General features: G+C 36.8%; 1 protein-coding gene across 3 annotated transcripts; it reads left to right on the forward strand.

Annotated features, from left to right (window-relative positions):
- Nucleotides 1-1,135: 1,135 nt before the first annotated feature.
- On the forward strand, nucleotides 1,136-18,972 carry LOC129722604 (2-oxoglutarate dehydrogenase complex component E1). 3 transcript variants are annotated; one of them, XM_055676196.1, is made up of 12 exons: nucleotides 1,136-1,289; nucleotides 5,224-5,405; nucleotides 5,464-5,604; nucleotides 5,677-5,880; nucleotides 7,643-7,745; nucleotides 9,638-9,700; nucleotides 10,305-10,795; nucleotides 10,858-12,473; nucleotides 12,533-12,680; nucleotides 12,740-12,894; nucleotides 15,463-15,588; nucleotides 17,408-18,972. In XM_055676196.1, the coding sequence occupies exons 2-12, from the start codon at nucleotides 5,313-5,315 to the stop codon at nucleotides 17,505-17,507; spliced, it is 3,240 nt and encodes a 1,079-aa protein (XP_055532171.1). In that variant the 5' UTR covers nucleotides 1,136-1,289; nucleotides 5,224-5,312; the 3' UTR covers nucleotides 17,508-18,972. The 3 variants fall into 3 exon arrangements, with proteins under 3 accessions (XP_055532171.1, XP_055532172.1, XP_055532173.1); XM_055676197.1 differs by lacking the exon at nucleotides 15,463-15,588 and having other exon boundaries at nucleotides 1,137-1,289; XM_055676198.1 differs by lacking the exons at nucleotides 9,638-9,700; nucleotides 15,463-15,588 and having other exon boundaries at nucleotides 1,137-1,289.
- The last annotated feature ends 17 nt before the right edge of the window (nucleotides 18,973-18,989 follow it).

Here is an 18,989-nt window from a genome sequence, read left to right on the forward strand (position 1 = left end):
GGTCTTGCAAACGACTAATTGCGTACGACGACTCGGTTCTAGATCTGCATTCGGTTTATTATCAGCTGAGTGGTGTGGATTTTACGTGTGTTTTTTTTAAAGTAAAATCTCTGACCTTGCTGTCGTATGCTGGGTAGGTCTACTTTTTCACTTTAAATTATATAACAGAAGATAGGTGAACGCGGCGGCTGCTGCTGGTGTGGCAGCTGGAGCGCGAGTGCAAGGTTGCAGTGCGTGGCTTTGTGCAATATTGATTTTTGCACGTGAATGCAGTTCAGTCGTAAAAGATTGCATTTCAGTGATTTTTTGTTTCCGAAAACGATTCGGAAACAAAAGAAGTGTACAAGTTAATTTGTTATAATGTGAAGTAATTAAATCTGCAGATGTGGCAAAACGTTCCTGTAATCGAAAAATACCGACTAGTTTAACACGACAGAGAAGCATGCTGCAAGATGAAATGCAATAAGCTGAAATTACTGGAATACAGGATAAGTGAGGTTATGTAAAAAGCTTACGGTAAGCCCTTGTACTTTTTCCGAATATTCCAAAACGAAGGGACAAACAGTCTGGTGTGCTTAAATGTAAGTCTTGCGTAAGTAGCTGTCACTGAAACGGCGATAAAAATCCTTAAAAAGCAGCAAATATACGTCCCAAATTTGCAAAATAATTCTGATTACGAATAATGTTAGATACGTGCAGGAGGTGTGTTAGAGGCATGTCATTTAGTATCAGTCACACCTACCATCCGTGCCGTTAGTGCCGCTTGCTTACATTGACCTTTTCACAATTCTGATAACGTCATGCCTTTCTCAAAAGTGTTTGTCTGGTCAGAAGGGTCAATCAAATCAGATGTAAGAGATTTTGTTACCATAAATAAATCAATTACAAATTGCCATTGCGTAGTCAGTTAATAAGGCAAACAAATTTATAAAGTATCACGAACATACGGCACATGGAAAAACACCTGCATTCACGGGTTCGTTAAATTCACGACACCTATTTGCACGTCACAATTTGCTGTGAATATATGTAGGACGAAATAACACGAATGAGGAGATGACGTTAAACTCAATACAATGGGATTCATTTTCACTTCACTGACGTTAGTGCTCTTCCCTAGTGTACGATATTGTATAAGTCACATCACAAGACTAGCAGGATTCTAAAGTTCCTTCTCAGCGGCGCAGTTACTCAGTCGCTCGCGAGCTGGCATTGCGCGTGTACCACGAAATTAATCAAAAGTGATTTTTCTGGGGCGGTATTCGGCTGTTATCATATTAAACGATAAGGTGCGAATGACGTTATGGAGTTTCCAGATTTCACTGAAAAATTACCAGCAGTCCTGTTGCGCATAGTTGTGAAATAGTAAACGGATTGTGCATAATTCAAGAAAATTATGTGTTATGTAACAGCTTAGTTTAGGTTTTTAAATTTGAAAAAGTGTTCGGATAGGTCTACTTGGTTATAGTTTGAAAAACAGTTCTTTACTCAATGTTCAGTACTATTATCTGTGCGGGTTTGAAGACGAATTCAACATTTTTTGCTAACGATTCGGTCGGATTCCACCTTATTCTGCATCCAACCGTCGTTAGAAGAAAGATGCGCAATTTGGCGTGCCCTGTCACTGTACTCCAACCCGTAGGAAACCGAGAAATCATTGACGGTATAAAAATAGACTTCTCTCGTACCCGCTCCTCTTTTCCATACACAACGCCAGTGCTTGGCCGAGTGAGTGTCATGGTATCAACACGGTTGGCCCCAGACATCTTTACCGGGATTGGTTGTTATTTTAGGAAATAAATAGGCATATACCTACCAATTAAAGCGGAATAGTTGAGCAACTTTGCCTGCAGTGAAAATTTACGTCAGCTGACTTACTGCCGCCGATATGATAGCGTGTTATCGATTGACTGTAACTACTGTAACGTGTTATCGTGATAGGGCTCGTGATGACGTCGATTGAAAAGTCACCGCTAAAGATATAGTAAACAAAGCAGCCGACATTCAATCAAAGGGGTATGAAACCTTATAGAAACAATCGTCTATAGAAGTCTGTCGAAATTGTTGGCTTTGTGCCCAACAGTATTTTCTAGGGCAAGGTCGACCAGACTTTTTCTGTTTTGGCTTGGCAACACAATTGATCTTTTAAAGCGGTTCATAAGATCAAGGTGTGTGACATCTATATGACAGTGAGGTAGCTTCGTGAAGGATATACCTATCTTATGTCAAGTAAGTGTATTAAACATCAGTACAAACAGCTGTTGAGACTATTATTTCTGCTGATAAAATAACGTGAGAAACTATAGAGAATAGTAGAATGAACTCAATGATTTAAGCTACAGATGGCTATTGTTTGTAACAGAAATGTAAAAGCAATTTTACTTATTTTCTAAGGGTTTTTTGAGTCCGGCGAGTTGTAGAATTACATTTTAATTTTTCATCTAACTGCATTTGGATATGAAACTGTCACATGTGCTGTGAAGTCTTATAACACGTGACACTCTAGCTTCCAGCGCCAGCTAACTGATTTGTTGAACATAGGTATTAATTTTTAAGTTGTTCAACATGATGATTCATAATATCTAGCGCCTAGATATTCTTATCAGTATATTTGTAAAGTTGTAAAGCAGTTTTTATTTATTGGTTCGGTAGTCGAAAAATTAGAATATATGATTCGATTATTTAACAAGTGTTAGAGATAGAGACTATCCAAAAATTTAAGAATTCATCGGTGCAACATTATATAGCTTTTGAATCGTAAGGATAGTACATTTTATGGTTTAACAGCTTTTCCTTTCTGCAATTTCATCGGCAACCGTCATAATACGGTTACAACGGACGCTCGATATTGCACTTATAAATAACCGATTTATATATTTATGAAATAACACTAGTCTGTACATATCTCGTGCGTTTAAAAAATTGATACCTTTAGGCGAAAATAATGATCAATCTTCCAAATCAACAGTCGCAAAGTTTAATCGTGGAAGCAGTTCCAGCCGGGCAAAACTAAGACGGAAATATACAAGGACGTGAAGATGTGAGATCTGCTAACTTTGTATTAATTAAATTAGAAACCGTAAGGCGTCAAGAAGTTGCCAGAGTTGTGCTCAGTTCAACGATCGAACGCCTCATTGCATGTATTTTGAGACGCTCGAGTGGAGCATAATAAAAAAACTGCTCGATCTATTAGCGAACCGGTGTGAGTTCTATCCATCTACAAACATTGCGCATTACATTGTGGAAGAAATGCAGCTCAGTAGTTTTTTATTCTAGTTTGCATGAGAAATATCATTGGAGATTTTTTGTTTATTAATCGATGAGCAATCGAAAAAAAGGCCAGTAATAGCAGACTATCGACATTTTTTTTCTTCTTAGACTATCGACATTGACAACTGCTATAATAATTCCAATCCAATACAATGCTCACATACATATAGCCTGGAGTCACGTGCCTAAAAGCCTACGCTTCGTATCTACTAACTCCAGAACGTCAGGTTGGATCTGGAGTCCGTTCACACGGCTGGCCATGATGTCAGCGACTGTATGAATGTTTTCCCAGAGGCAATCCATTTTTAGTTGCTGCTTTGTGAGCAGTTATCAGAGAGATAATTGCAGCTCTTTAGGTGTCATAATTGCGCAGCGCTTTTGCCCAATTTGCTCTGCTATCAACCGGTTGCGGTTATAAAACGTTTGCTCATGTGCATCGAATTAGCTGCTCAAAGGTGATAAGCAATGTGGTCTGCTTTGTGTAGACGTATTTTGCAAAGCCCATTAGCGAACCGGTGTGAAGCAGGTGGGCAAACAGTGCATGTAACGATTTGTATGCTAAATCCTGTTTTCGGTATACATCAGCCAAATTTGTTAAACCGGTCCTATCCGGTTACTCAGTGACAGTCAAGATATACTGCGAAGATTGTACTAAGGGGTCAACACTCAAGCAACCTTGCCGATACGAGCGATGGGCTGCTTTTTCAATGTGAATGTCACATACCTAACTGACAACAAATGTTTATAGAATCTCAAAGTAGTTTGTTGTTAAAATTGCACGAGCAACTGGTTTTTAAAAAGTGAAACACTGCTATATTTTTACCTTTTTTGATTACACGAGGTATGATCGTCGCGCGTAGCGTAGCCTTGACGCGATCACCCTTATTTTTTGTTGCCAAGCCGTGAAATCAGATATGTGGTATAAAACGAGATTTCCCTTTTTTTTTAAACAAGTTTGGTAGATAAACCCATTAAAATAAAAAAAGTTTTGTTTTTTCTGATGATTAATTGAGCAGTAAAACAAACAAGTGTTGAAAGTTGAAACCATCCTGTTATAGCGTAACCGTCACGCAGAAATTTTACTGCAATTCTTAAGTTAAAATTTCCGTATTAACTACAGGCAGAGACTAGACAGCGACAGAACAATGCTTAACAATAAATATTCAGCAACAAAATTGTAACAAAATAACGTTCAAAAGGTGTAAACAATGACAAGAATGCAAAACAGCGTGAAAAACATTCAAGAAAAATTTAGTAATACAAATACAAATTTCACGTTATAACAGTATCGTAGCTTACGTGTCCACTACTAGGAATCAAATGGTATAGAGGATAATGATAAGGATAAGGTAGTCAAATTTGTTCTAGCTTTTATTGCGGACTCTTGTGGCTGCATGGATTGTGTACCAGATTGTGAGAGTAGAATTGGATCAGGATCGGAATGAAATTAATGAATACAAGAAAAGATGTTAAGTACCTATAAGCTTCTTCAGGGATAATTAGTTTATAAACATAAAAAGCTTAATTGCCACGAAGAGTGTTCTGGATCTGATTTACTTTTATCAAAATACAATTACAATTCATGTGTGGTCTTCTGTTGAATAGTGATTGAATCAAACTATGCATTCATGACTGCGTACTGTAAAACAACAAAAGTTACCTGGTTGTTTGTGTGTAAACAAAACAGAACTCTTCCACTTCCTAAGTTTACATAACTTGTTTGTAAATACACCCCGGCGACAGTTGATAATGAACTAATAGAAATGATTCGTCGCAGAACTGATAATAGTCAGATGAGATTTGTTTGAAATTGAAACTACAAAGCAAGTAATTATTCACCGTTATCAGTTGTACGCCAAGTCAACCAATCATAACGATGGGATTTGCAGAATCTAAACAAAATGCAGTCATAATCCTTTTTTTTTTTACAAATATGTACTCTTTTTTTCACAGACCAAGTGCCAGCGAACCAAACTCAACCGCGAAGTATTGTGTAAATTAGGCAATTTTTGTTTTATCGACCCTTTGGATAGAGAAACACGATGCATCGCGCAAGGACTGCACTGCAGCTAATCAGCCATCCTGCCGGGCAGCAGAATTTTGGCTCGTGGTTGATTCGAAATCCTACCTCTAAGGTACGTTTATTATTTATTTTAATAAATTCAATAAATAACATTATTTTAATACAATTAGTTAAATGGCGAACTAGTAGCGGCATCTTCGGTAAAATTATACAATTCGGCAGCAGCCGAACCTTTTCTCAATGGCTCATCGTCGAACTATATTGACGATATGTACAATGCATGGCTGAGGGATCCGGCTTCGGTACATGCCGTAAGTTCTCTTTTAATCTTATCTATTTGGACACATCAATGCTATTATTTTTCTTTTGAATAATAATTTTAGTCCTGGGATGCCTATTTTCGTAATAACTCGTATGAAGCTCCCCCATCGCTAGCGCCAATACCACGAAACCACATTCCTGCATCTCAGTACCTTGGCAGTTCCTTACCCGCTGTGGCTGGTGGCGCTGCTGCCATCGGTGGTCGCATCGATGATAAATTGATCGATGATCATTTGGCCGTACAAGCTATTATTCGAAGCTATCAGGTAAATGTGCTGTTATCTTGGTTCTGTATATGTTAGAAATAATTGAAAACAAATCTCCCTGATGCAATTACCGTTAGTATGTTTACTTCTGCCTTAATACTTTTAGACGGCTATCTTGGGTTAGGCGATTATTTTCGACACAAATGCAACTGTTCATGTACGAAGTTAGACCGTTACAAATATCATCGTTGTGCTTAGATTTCGAATTTACTTTCGAACAAGCAACTGCACATTTATGATAATTATTTGTATGGGTCTTCTTTATGTTTGTGCGTTTTGCATGAGAATAGTGGATCGTCTATCATTTACAAAAAGAAATATTACTTATAATGATAATTAGAATACTCGACTCTAACGATAGAAAACAAATTATTTTGAAATTTTCCAAAATGTAATATAAGTATGTATACTTCGTACTTTGAAAAATTATAGCAAATGGTGTATACGTAGTCTTCATCAAGTAGTTTATCGTTTTTATGATTTAATATTGTTCCTAATTTCGATTTGAATTAATTGCACTGGGATGTCACCTAGGAAAGAACTGAGTAAATTTCAAAAATAATGTAAGTAAGTCAGAAAACCGAAACTTATTTAGCACTGCTGAACCAAGAATATTAGAAATGATTGGTTTCTCAATTGAAAAAGACACATGGAATAACTCGATCAACACCTTCATTCTACAGTCTCGAGGCCATCTTGTTGCGGATTTGGATCCGCTAGGTATTCTCAATTCCGACATTAAACGGGACCCGGAACATAACCTACGTGCAAACGAAAAAGTCACTCGAACTTACATGCAATTCGGTAATTCTCTTTCAATGATTCTAATACTTGTCTACGGCACTAATGAAAATTGATATTCGGAAAATCGTTTACTTCAAACCCGAGGGTAGAAACATTTTCACTACCTTTGACTTACAGGGTGTGCTTTTTGCTGTATCTCTAATACCTGTGGAAGTGTGATGTGATGCATAATGTGTTCTTTGTTAGGTTAGGGGTTGAACAGATTAAATGTAAGGACAAGCGAATGGTGCAAATTTAAAAATAGTTTTTGGAGCAGCAAAATTTCAATGAAATTTATATACTTCCGGAGCATAACAATTTGAAAAATTAGAGAGCGACATATACCTTCTATGACGGATTAAAGCTCTCACGACAACCATTACCTTCATAAACGCGTCGCTTCTGCTCACGGTTTATTTGGCCTGGGGTACTCTTGGTATTTTAAGCATTATTCTATTAATATCATTTGCTTATTATACATTGCATGTCCTCTAATTATTTTTAATATTTGCACTTATTTAGCTTGTCTTCTAAAGTACATACATACAAACTGTGCGTGCATTGTAACTGCAAGAAAAAACATCATATTTTGTTCTGTATCAAAGGTTGTGGTGGAGTGACGGGCGTGGACATTCAGCGTGTTAGTTGTAGTGTAATGTGTACTTTGCGTGTCGTACTTTACCTTATATAATAGTAACCCTTTTTAGTCTCTTTCTTAGATAGCCCAGTCGATGCTCTGTCTATGAACAATACCTTCAGATATCCTTGTAAAAGAAAAATATATATTGTATTTCTTTTCCAATTTCTATTTCTTTCGCTATGACACAAAACACGGATTGCTTGACTTACATTTTACGACTCGTTGAAATAAATTTACATTGAATGCGTCACTGATATGCATCATATTTGGCGGACTACGATTAAAAATCGTATGCTTTAAATGAATTGGCAAACTCTTCCTCAATCGATCGTCACACAGATCCGAGGCCATAATATTGCCAAACTTGACCCGCTAGGAATCAGTAACGTGGACCTAGACGATAGAATTCCAACGGAGTTACTGTATTCTTCCTACCGTTTCGGTGAGTATCAAGACCCGTTCATAATAGGTTTAGTAGCATATAATGTTCAACAATGGCATCTGGAATTCCTTCACCTACTTTCGATGCTTATTTTCTAGGGTTTACTTATCTTTACTTAGATTTCCTCAAATTTATACCGTTTTTACATTATTTGGATCACACCAGAATTCGACCAGTTACGATAAAGTTCAGAGATCAAATTCGAAAAGTATCAAATCATTTGCATGCTCATTAAAAGAAAATTCCCATGTTGTAACTAGATGGCAATTCTAATTTTTCTGTTTATTGCACTTTTGCATTCATATTATAGCAAGAACGTAGAAAATTTTGTATTTTTTTGGTACCTCAGTACAACAACTCATGACTGTTTTCGTATTCTTTATGTAGTGATTTGGTTGGTAACATACAAAACATCAATGACTTAAGCCGATATTTCTTTCAAATTAGGTAGTTCTTGGCGTGGTTTTTTACACTACAGTATAATTTAAATTACCCTGGAATGTTGTATTGAACTGTGTAATACAAAATAGTGTATGGGGCTACCCGCCAACTTCCAAAGTAGTTCTATACCGATACCTTCCGATACGTTCTTACGAACAAAAAACTATATGAAGAATATTCAATCATTTGCAGCTTCTAAATCTCCATTTTCGGTTAAAAGTTTCAAATAAAAAAAAAATCTATAAACACAATAGAATGATTTGAAAAAGCCATCTTAGTTTTTCAATGTTCAACTTATATACCTTTCAAGTTTCTGTTAATTTTTTAAAATGTGAATGAATATTGATACAAAATAATACGTTATACATTCGAAGTTAAAACCTGAAAATAGTCTTTTAGTCTTATCCTGTGAACTACGCGTACTTAAAACTACTTTTTAAAGACTATTTCGAAAATCAAGATAAATATGGTAAAAATAATCAATGAGCACATGCAGTGCTGATAAAAGTCATTTTCCCCAGCAAAATTCTTCGAAAATTACAACCAATCATTTTCAATTTTCACTTCCAATGATCGCAGCACTCTTTCAGATACACTAGATTTTCGTCCTAGTAACGTGCTGTTATACTCAGATGAAATAGATCGCGCGCATCGTTCACGGTTACGGAATAAAATTTGACGACAAATCCAACCAAATGATCTTCACTTCAAAGCGAAAAAGAAAAACAAACAGTCCACTCAACCAAAATGAACCCTACCGAAACACTTTTTCACTGACACTGACCGATGCCTTGACAATCTTCGTTAACTGATAAACTGATTTTGTTGTCTTGCTTTCATCGCATGAAATATAATGAGGTGTTTTGACAGTTCACTTCCATGCAAAAAGCGGGGAGGGAGAACTCTGAAAGGATTGTAAAAAAATAACGTTTATGGATGCTTTTTTTCACTTTCACTCAAGAGTGTCAACAAATATCAACCCTGAGCACATGTAGCTTTGGTGGATAAACATTCCTCAACATCTGAGTTTGATTTCGCCACGTGAAGTCCGCTATTTTCGTTAAAAAATAAACTGGAAAATACAGCTGAGATTAAACAGCTGGAAGTTTTTTTTTTTTTTTGATTGTATTGTTCATATCGGAGGGCTAAGACCAATGTTGATCCATCTCGCCAACTGCTGGAAGTTCTCGGCATCAATGTGAAACGATAGTCTCACCTCTCCTACTTAGTGCTTGCTTCTTGGTGGCTACAGCCATGGTTTCCTGTAGCCAATGCATTAAACAAATACTTCGATTAAAAATAGTTACATGCGTCCCCTCAATCACCGTCAGTATTCTTCGAGCAAAAACCCATCTATATGCTAACAAAACATGCTAATTCATGGTACAAATTAAAAAGTTTTCTTAAGTTTGTCCGCCAAATGTCAGTTTTTGCTATCTTTTATCTTCGAGACAAGCGGATTCTCATGACTTTAGGTGATGACCTTTACCGTACGATTTTAACGCTGATTCAACGTAAGAATGTGTTATAATTATTATCTTTATCTGTTTGATTATTTTCTGTGTTTATTTGAATTTTGCGTTTCTTCCCTACTATGTAATATATACTTATGTGTTTTTTGTCACTGCTTGTAAATAATTTTTCTTGTATATAATTAGTTTCTTTAGCTGCTTCACCATCGGTTTACATCGGTTTGTAGTTACTCCAATAAATTCCAGCTTGCACTAATTTTCTCGTATCAATTAGGAATACTATTTCTCTGATCGCACACTAACAAATTCTGCACTTTTAGTATAATTCTTCTAGTTAGACACAGCGAACCTCTAGACACTTCACTCTCTAATCTAGGATACACACCAAACCCTTGCACTTGATCGCTTCTGTGATGCTTCAACACTCTAGATCGGACCAAATTATTCCTACCTCTACGTGGTTGGCGCAATCCTAGCTCCTCCCTCGTATTTTTGTTGTGCGGAAAGTACACCCAACAGATAGAAAATTCTCCCAAATTGGCATTTCTTATTCCGAATTTCAATTGTTTGCATTTCTCTCTTTCAAAACGACGTCTTATCTAACTATCTCTTTTCTATTTCACCACCTACCTCACCCTGAAAACAGAGGAAGCTGACATGGAGCGTGTCTTCAAACTTCCGAGTACTACCTTCATCGGTGGTAAGGAAAAATTTCTACCGCTCCGTGAAATCCTAGGTCGGTTGGAACGTGCATACTGCAACAAGATCGGTGTTGAGTTCATGTTCATTAATTCGCTCGACCAATGTAACTGGATTCGCGAACGTTTTGAAACGCCCAATATCATGACGTACACGAACGAAGAAAAAAGATTGATTCTGGCACGATTAACACGTGCCACTGGTTTTGAGGCGTTCTTAGCGAAAAAGTTCTCTTCGGAAAAGCGCTTTGGTCTCGAGGGATGCGAAATTATGATTCCAGCGATGAAGGAAGTGATTGATGTGTCTACCAAGCAGGGCGTAGAATCGATCATCATGGGAATGCCACATCGCGGTCGGTTGAACGTGTTGGCTAATGTATGCCGCAAACCACTGAATCAGATCTTTTCCCAATTCGCTGGTTTAGAAGCAGCTGATGATGTGAGTATAGAACAGAATTCAGTTTTAAGGACAGCTTTTATTAAATGACTCATGATTTACAGGGCTCTGGTGATGTCAAATACCATTTAGGGACATACATTGAACGGTTGAACCGTGTCACGAACAAAAATATTCGTTTGGCTGTTGTTGCCAATCCATCCCATTTGGAAGCTGTTGATCCAGTGGTGCAGGGTAAGACTCGTGCTGAACAGTTCTACCGTGGTGATGGTGAAGGCAAGAAGGTAATGTCCATCCTGCTCCACGGTGATGCTGCTTTCTGCGGTCAAGGTGTTGTATACGAGACAATGCACTTGTCTGATCTACCAGACTACACCACTCATGGAACAATTCATATCGTCGTGAATAATCAGATTGGCTTCACCACTGATCCTCGCCACTCGCGCTCTTCGCCGTACTGTACAGATGTTGCACGTGTTGTGAATGCACCCATTTTCCACGTAAATTCAGATGATCCAGAAGCAGTCATGCACGTTTGCAGGGTGGCCGCTGAATGGCGTACAACCTTCCACAAGGATGTCGTTATCGATTTGGTTAGCTACCGTCGCAACGGACACAATGAAATTGATGAGCCAATGTTCACTCAGCCACTTATGTACAAAAAGGTTCGTAGTACCAAGCCGGTTTTGGATATCTACGCTAACCAATTAATTGCTGAGGGCTGTGTTACTGCAGAAGAAGTTAAGAGTGTTAAGGATAAATACGAGAAGATTTGCGATGAAGCATTTGAGCAAGCTAAGAGTGAGACTCATATTAAGTACAAGGACTGGCTGGATTCTCCCTGGTCTGGTTTCTTCGAAGGCAAAGACCCCCTGAAAGTTGCGCCAACTGGAGTTATTGAGGAGACGTTGATCCACATCGGAAATCGGTTTTCCGCTCCCCCACCAAATGCTGCTGAATTTGCTATTCACAAAGGTTTAATGCGCGTAATGTCAGCTCGCAAAGAAATGGTTGATAACAAAACGGTTGATTGGGCTCTGGGAGAAGCTATGGCATTTGGATCGTTATTAAAAGAAGGTATTCATGTACGTCTTTCTGGGCAAGATGTCGAGCGTGGCACTTTTTCACACAGGCATCATGTCCTGCATCACCAGACTGTTGATAAAGCTACGTACAGACCGTTGTGCCATCTTTACCCGGATCAAGCCCCCTACACTGTCTGTAACAGTTCCTTGTCAGAGTTTGGTGTGCTTGGCTTTGAGCTAGGCTACTCGATGACCAATCCGAACGCACTAGTCATCTGGGAAGCTCAGTTTGGTGACTTCAACAACACCGCCCAGTGTATAATAGATCAGTTTATTTCTTCTGGTCAAGCCAAATGGGTTCGGCAAAGTGGTCTCGTCATGTTATTACCTCACGGTATGGAGGGTATGGGACCGGAACATTCATCAGCTCGTGTTGAACGATTTTTGCAAATGTGCTCTGATGATCCCGACTACTTCCCTCCAGAGTCTGAAGAATTCGCAATCCGTCAGTTGCACGATATCAATTGGATAGTGGCAAATTGCTCATCGCCGGCTAACTATTTCCATATTATGCGACGACAAATTGCTCTGCCGTTCCGCAAACCGTTGATTTTGCTCACACCAAAATCGCTGCTGCGTCATCCTGAAGCTAAGAGTCCATTCAGCGAAATGGTCGATGGAACCGAGTTTCAGAGGTAATCAATTACTTAAGATAGTATTTTTAATATTATGTTAATGTTTTTCGTATTCATAGAATCATCCCCGACGCTTCAGCGGCCTCGCAGAACCCCAGCAAAGTAAAGAAATTGATATTCTGCTCCGGCCGAGTGTACTACGACATCCTGAAGGCTCGTCGCGAGCGTCAACTCGAATCCGAAATTGCGATTTCTCGATTGGAACAGGTAAAATTAATTCAGACTTAAAAATCCTGCAACTATCTTGAAATTGATTTTTTTTTCAGATTTCGCCATTCCCGTACGATCTTATCAAGGCTGAGTGTGCTAAGTACCCGAATGCTGAACTGGTCTGGGCTCAGGAAGAGCACAAAAATCAAGGTTACTGGACATACGTTGAACCACGCTTCGACACTGCGATCAACTCGACTCGTGACCTCAGGTAAGACTTCTTATAACATATTGTAACTATGTAAGCACCATCCATTGCAATGCATTCAATTGAATCATACAATTCCTGAACCATCCCTTTCCTTGGATTGGCACAATTTGGCTTTATGTTGTTCGGCAAAATTTGTTCAAAATTCACCTCCAAATCGTTACCTTATCCAAGCTGGGGTCCGGTAAAACCATTTCTATATATTAGAACTATTGGAACGAATTGGCCATCTGTTTCATCATTGAAAAAAAAAATCTTTCAAACAAAACGGACGCACCTATTTCTTATCGCACCTTTTCCTATCTATTTTGTGTAGGTTGAATAGCATCTAGGTTTACCTGCACCGTAAACTTTTACGATTCTCTAAAATCTGCACCATATTTTTCTCCTAAAAATAGCAATTGATTTCTTCTCAGTTCATTTGATGCTTCGGTTGATTTCATCCTATGTTATGAAATTGATTTGTTTGTGTTACATTAGCGGCTTTTTTCTTGCGGTTCGCTTAACTATTTAAACCTCTATTTTTCAATTTCGGAAGGCTTCAACCCATCAAAAATAAAGAGAGTTGGGCTAAAAATTTTAAATGCGTATACCAATGTTGAGGTATTTTCACACCTGTTCAACTGAAGAACCAAAAATGAGACAAAATCTCCTTATTTTAAGTATCGACATCTAGCGGTGGAGAGAATTCATTTTACACTCGAAATTTTATTTCGCTTATATTCCATTCATTCAATAAAAGGACTGTATGAGCTCTCGCTGCTTTTTCGCCGAGAGAATCCTTTGTTCTCACCGGTACTGGTATAGCGAGGGTGCCTTTTCATGATAATCGTACAGTACCACCTGCATACGTGCAACGGTTTTTATGTAGATATATTTTTAATGAATTTCATTGTTGCCCAAGTTGAAAACTGAATATCTTGACTAACGACAATCATTTTTTTACATTCTACCTAATGTCGTAAGCAGTGCTGTGTATAGCTCGTCTGATATGCATTACTTGCAATGTTAAGTATAAAAACGGTTCGAGAAACACGTTGACGTTGATTGTGAATTGTTACTGAATTTCCGCTTTAAAGATCTCTTGAATGCGGTCCTGTCTTAACTTGATTTTGATTGATTCAACTATTCAAGATCACCTTTTTGCCTGGTCATTGGAGCAAAAAAAAAATAATTTTTTGGTGCATGTTCAAACTATTGGAGCGAACTGTTCGAACGATGCACTGTAAAATCAATGTAGGATGGAATTGCAAAAAATGAATGCGAAAGCTTGGGCACCGATTTGCTGCAGAGTTTTGTTCGAAGTTGCATATCTGTTCTGTGGTATTTTGTTCAAAAAACTCTTGCGGTTTGAAGTACTTGAGCTAAGAAAAGCATTTTGGTATTTAAAATGTTTTCAAGAATCAAAATCAGAGCGGAGATAATTTTAACAACCAATTTCAACACCCTTTCGCTGGTAGAATTTCAAACTTATGCAATATCAATATTGTGATCATTTGAAAGTTATGTATAATCATCAAAATTAATTTTAACTCGGTGTAAGCTCAAAAATGCTGATATGAAAATCAGCTTGAAAAAAAAAACAAAACAAATAATGCTTCAAATAGCCAAGCAGTAATCGAAAACTTCCTTCTAGCTCTTTACATAAAAATAATTTTATTTTTCGAAATGTTTTCATCAGAAAATAGTTGAAAACCATTTCTGTCAAAAGCAGAGAAATGTTACAGACCAATTTTTTTTAATAGAGGAAATGTAAATAGATTTTTATATATTATACATATGTTTATCTGAAGTACATTCAACGAGTCATGCGTTAATAATTATATCAATTGTTATTATGCTTTCATTTACACCAACTATGCAGCTAGAATTTACATTATATGAACATAAATGTATCTATCTAATGTTTGAATAAGTGTTCTCCAAACTTTGTCCTTCAGGCTTTTTGTTCCCGTAGTATTGATTTGACATTTGGTTTGAAGTGGTTGTTGTTTTAACATTGTACTATTTTGTTTTATACCTGATGTATCCAGCTCTAAAACCACATCAAACAAATATCAACACGGCTGGCAAAAGTGCGCATTAGATTCATACCCCTTGCCCTAAGCTTGCGCCAAACCAAATCAAACCAGAAACAGAATTTATTAATCGAAAACAAACACAGAGACATCCTCTCTCCCTCCTTTACAGCGATGGTGATGACGATGTACAAATGCGGTCACAGAAGCCAATTGAAAGTTCACATCACGCATTTGCAGCTAGCGACCTTGTTGGTTCTTCGACTGCGACCCAAACTGCGCCATCGCGTATCTTAGCCGCAACAACGTCACCATCGTCCATCGCCTCTTCAACTCCGGCTTCAGTTACTACTTCTTCTACTTCTCCTTCAGCCATGTCTTGGCTAACCAGATTGTTCCAATGGAATAAGACGTCTCCTGATATTTCCGTTTCCTCAACCCAATCATCTAGTTCATCTATCAATTCTACTTCTACCAACACTACTAACACTACCACAGTTATCGCAAGTACTAGTAGTAATCGTCATAATCATAATAATAAACGTATTGACAGTGTGCAAGACAAGTTTGTGCTGCAGAAATCAGCCCAAGGATTCAATATTTCCCAAGGCTCCTTCAATACACCATCTGACGATATCCCGAAAGGTCGCAAAGTGAAAATCTCATCGAGGCCACTTAGGTGAGAGGAAAATCTGCTGACAGTTCTTGGCAGATGGCAGATGTCGTTTGTTTCGTTTCCTATATAAACTGTGTTACCTATCCGGTAGCCAGTTGGCTCCGGTTGTGCTCTGTATGAAAAGAATACTTAAGTATAGAATTAGACAATTTTCTTTCGTTGCTGTCTACGTCATGCCTGTAGATTGAAGGAAACGAATTCCACTGTAATATTTCCTGCCGAGTAACATGTTTTCGTCCAAAACATGTACTTATTTCTTCTGTGATTTATTATTTTGTCTTTTTTTATGTATTCTCTTTATTCTTCTTTGCTTTTTACACTTTCGATTGGATTTGTTAGAATTAATCAATTGGCTTCTGTTTTTTGTTTTACTTTTTTCGTTTTCAAAACGATTTTTTCTACTCAATTGTTAAATTGGTTTCTTTTTTTTTCTTAAAATTTAAAAGTCTTATATTTGATTGTGTTTACATCTAAATTACTTGCAAACACCCAACACATGCATTGACATACAGATTTAAAGTTTCTGGTGCAAACCTAGAAGTACAATTTTGATTTCACTGATTAAGTAATATTTCAACAATTCATCGCGTATTGTACGAATGGAATGCTTCTATGTTTCATGGGCTTGGTGTTCTAACTATAGATTAATACCATCAATTGAAGTATTGCATGCAAGCATGAAAAAAATCAATGATAAAAGATTTGATTATAATTATAAAAAGGCTACAGTTATCCTAATCGGCGTAACTTTGGTTTGAAAAATCTTTACTTGATGATTTTTCAATCATTCAGTAGAATTATCGTGCGAAATAAAACTTGGAAAGTATTGAATTGTATCGAAAATTCGAAAATTCTTTGCGAAAAAAAACAATTTTATTTATTGAGTTGTTTTAACTCCAGTAAACCAAATATAATAACCAAAAACGACAAAAAAAAACTATAACATGCTAGGTATATGGTCAACTGCTACCGAAATAATCGTTATGTGATATCACGTGTAATGTCAGCAAATGCTCTACACAAATCTGAATAGTGAGCTCATCTTTACTACTATTCACTTCTACATAAACATACTTACCTAATCAATAATTGAACCGTCGCAAACAATAATGGTGTCAATAAAGATTTTAAATGTATGGAAAATTACGATAAAAATTACAGTTGAAGTAAACTTAAATTCTTTTGTCAAATATGAGTTCCACATTGTTATTGCTTGCAACTATTCAATAACTATAAGGGCTCATTCTAATAGACAAACTTGTATGTAAATGTGATTATAATGAAAAATAGTCTATAGCTTCAATCTAACCATTAACCGTCATCCATGTATTTGTTTCCACAACCGAATGTTAGTGTCATACTTTATTACATCAGCTTCACTTCTCTTATATGCATGAAACAGACAAGTGACAACAGAGATAAAATTTGTATCAGTAGTATCATTCCAATAGAATCAAATTTATTTCTGTTAAGACTCAATTAGAGATGAGTGTTCAACGGAAATAAGTTCGATGAGTTTACTGTACATAAATAGTGACCTTTTCATGCCGTCGTGTTTTACCGTATTGTAATTGTTACGCATCTAAAATGTAATCCAGCATGCTTCACCACAAATCCCGTTTGCAGTAATATTTGCATATCTATTAGAATAGCTAGAATACAGTCACCATTGAATAGGCTACTCCAAAGTTCGATATTTTATCGAACACATTTAGAAGGCAACGTTTGTGCCAACATCAGCAACAGCTACTCTAACTGTAATCATTATTTTTTCTTTTTTATTCCTGTCACTATCGTTTTCTCACACTAATTCGTCAAACAGCTACGTAGGACGACATTGTGCAGCATCAACGGCCACCGGTTCCAAGGCACAGCACACGAAGGAATTGAAGAATCTGCTGGATCACGCCATGGCCTTGTAAACACATCCTTTCTTCCCTTCTGATACGATCCACACACGTCTATCTAATATCTAGCTCTATTCCTACTGGTAGTCACGACTAGTAGTGCGTGTAAAGCAGTTTTAAAAGTGCTACTAAAGAAACTCTTTTGTTTATAAGATAGGTATTTATTCAAATATAAAAGTACAGTAGAAATAATGTTTGATCCAATCTGAACCGAGAAAGTTATTTATTTTGAATAAACAAAACCAGTAAGAATGAATCAAACAAGTTTAATGTCTTTTTAGGCACTAAGCTTCAATGGCTAACTTTGTATGTAAAACAATTAACTTTAGAGCGCTAGTTCGTAGTAAGAAGTACGTAATAGTACACTTCAAACAGAATTTTTTGAAACAATGCACACTAACAAAACGATATGGCTCTGGCGAAGCAAGCCCCGCAAATCATACAATGATACGTTCAACAGCTAAGGTTTTGAACACCCAATATTTATATATCCTAGCGAACATCATGAAAGCAAAAGCTAAACTGTAATGAAGCTGCAGTACAGTCAAAGATTTACTCTCTCTCTCAGATGATAAAAGCTTGTTTATGATATTTAAGTGTTATCCACATTAAATTAGTATGTGCTAATGCCTTTTTTATGTTGAACAATACTTTTGGTATTCAGAACCCAAATTGTGCAAAGTTACTACTTAGATCTAAAACAGGCAGGCAGACAAATCAGTTTCCATTACATCAACAGTAATACATAAGCTCAGTATCAAACAAACTGTGTACCCAGTTTCATATTCCTACTGATTATTATTTTCAGTCAAAATTTTCATTCAATCCAACTTTGAAAATTTTTTGATATACATTATTCTTGGATTGATTGTTGTGAGGCAATACGTTCATTAGCTGTAATAAATTATTTTGTTGACAGACTGCATCGCGTATTAGTCGATTAACTATTTCGTTAAACGTTGTATTCTATTCGTCAACTATACCGATTTTTTGCATGGTCGGTATAGAGCGATTATCTAGGAGCTGAAAATTGATTATAACAAAATAAAATGTTTAAATCATGGTTGCCGAAAAGAAAAGTATTTTTAAAACGCAATTTGTATATCACATTTTCTTTTTTGTTATTATTTTACCACAAGTGCTGTATCTTTTTCAAACACATTTTCTCATTGAATCTCCTATATGATAGACATTAAAAATGTGAGCTACTCTGTAGAAGAATTGAGTACCTAGTATTTGTTGTGTAATGGAGTCAGGAAGAACATCATATGTTGTACATACAAAGTATCTAACCAAAATAGTTGCTTTCACTTGTACATTGATGGAAATACACTGAATCAAAAGTTATTCCTTAGTAACAAATGTCTATATTTTGAGACAAACACTTACACTGTTAGTATATCGCACTGCACAATATTGTTGTTATATAACTACATAGTGAACCGCACCAAGAATAAAGTGATATTACGTGCAAACCAAATATTTTCGTCGATTTCT

The sequence above is a fragment of the Wyeomyia smithii genome, chromosome 2 (genome assembly GCF_029784165.1).
Source record: "Wyeomyia smithii strain HCP4-BCI-WySm-NY-G18 chromosome 2, ASM2978416v1, whole genome shotgun sequence".
Taxonomy (NCBI): domain Eukaryota; kingdom Metazoa; phylum Arthropoda; class Insecta; order Diptera; family Culicidae; genus Wyeomyia; species Wyeomyia smithii.

Coding starts and splice junctions, on each gene's coding strand:
- LOC129722604 (XM_055676196.1), top strand. CDS start 5,313: ATGCATCGCGCAAGGACTGCACTGCAGCTAATCAGCCATCCTGCCGGG. Junction 5,605..5,676: donor ATCCGGCTTCGGTACATGCC/GTAAGTTCTCTT, acceptor TAATAATTTTAG/TCCTGGGATGCCTATTTTCG. Junction 9,701..10,304: donor GATTTTAACGCTGATTCAAC/GTAAGAATGTGT, acceptor CCCTGAAAACAG/AGGAAGCTGACATGGAGCGT.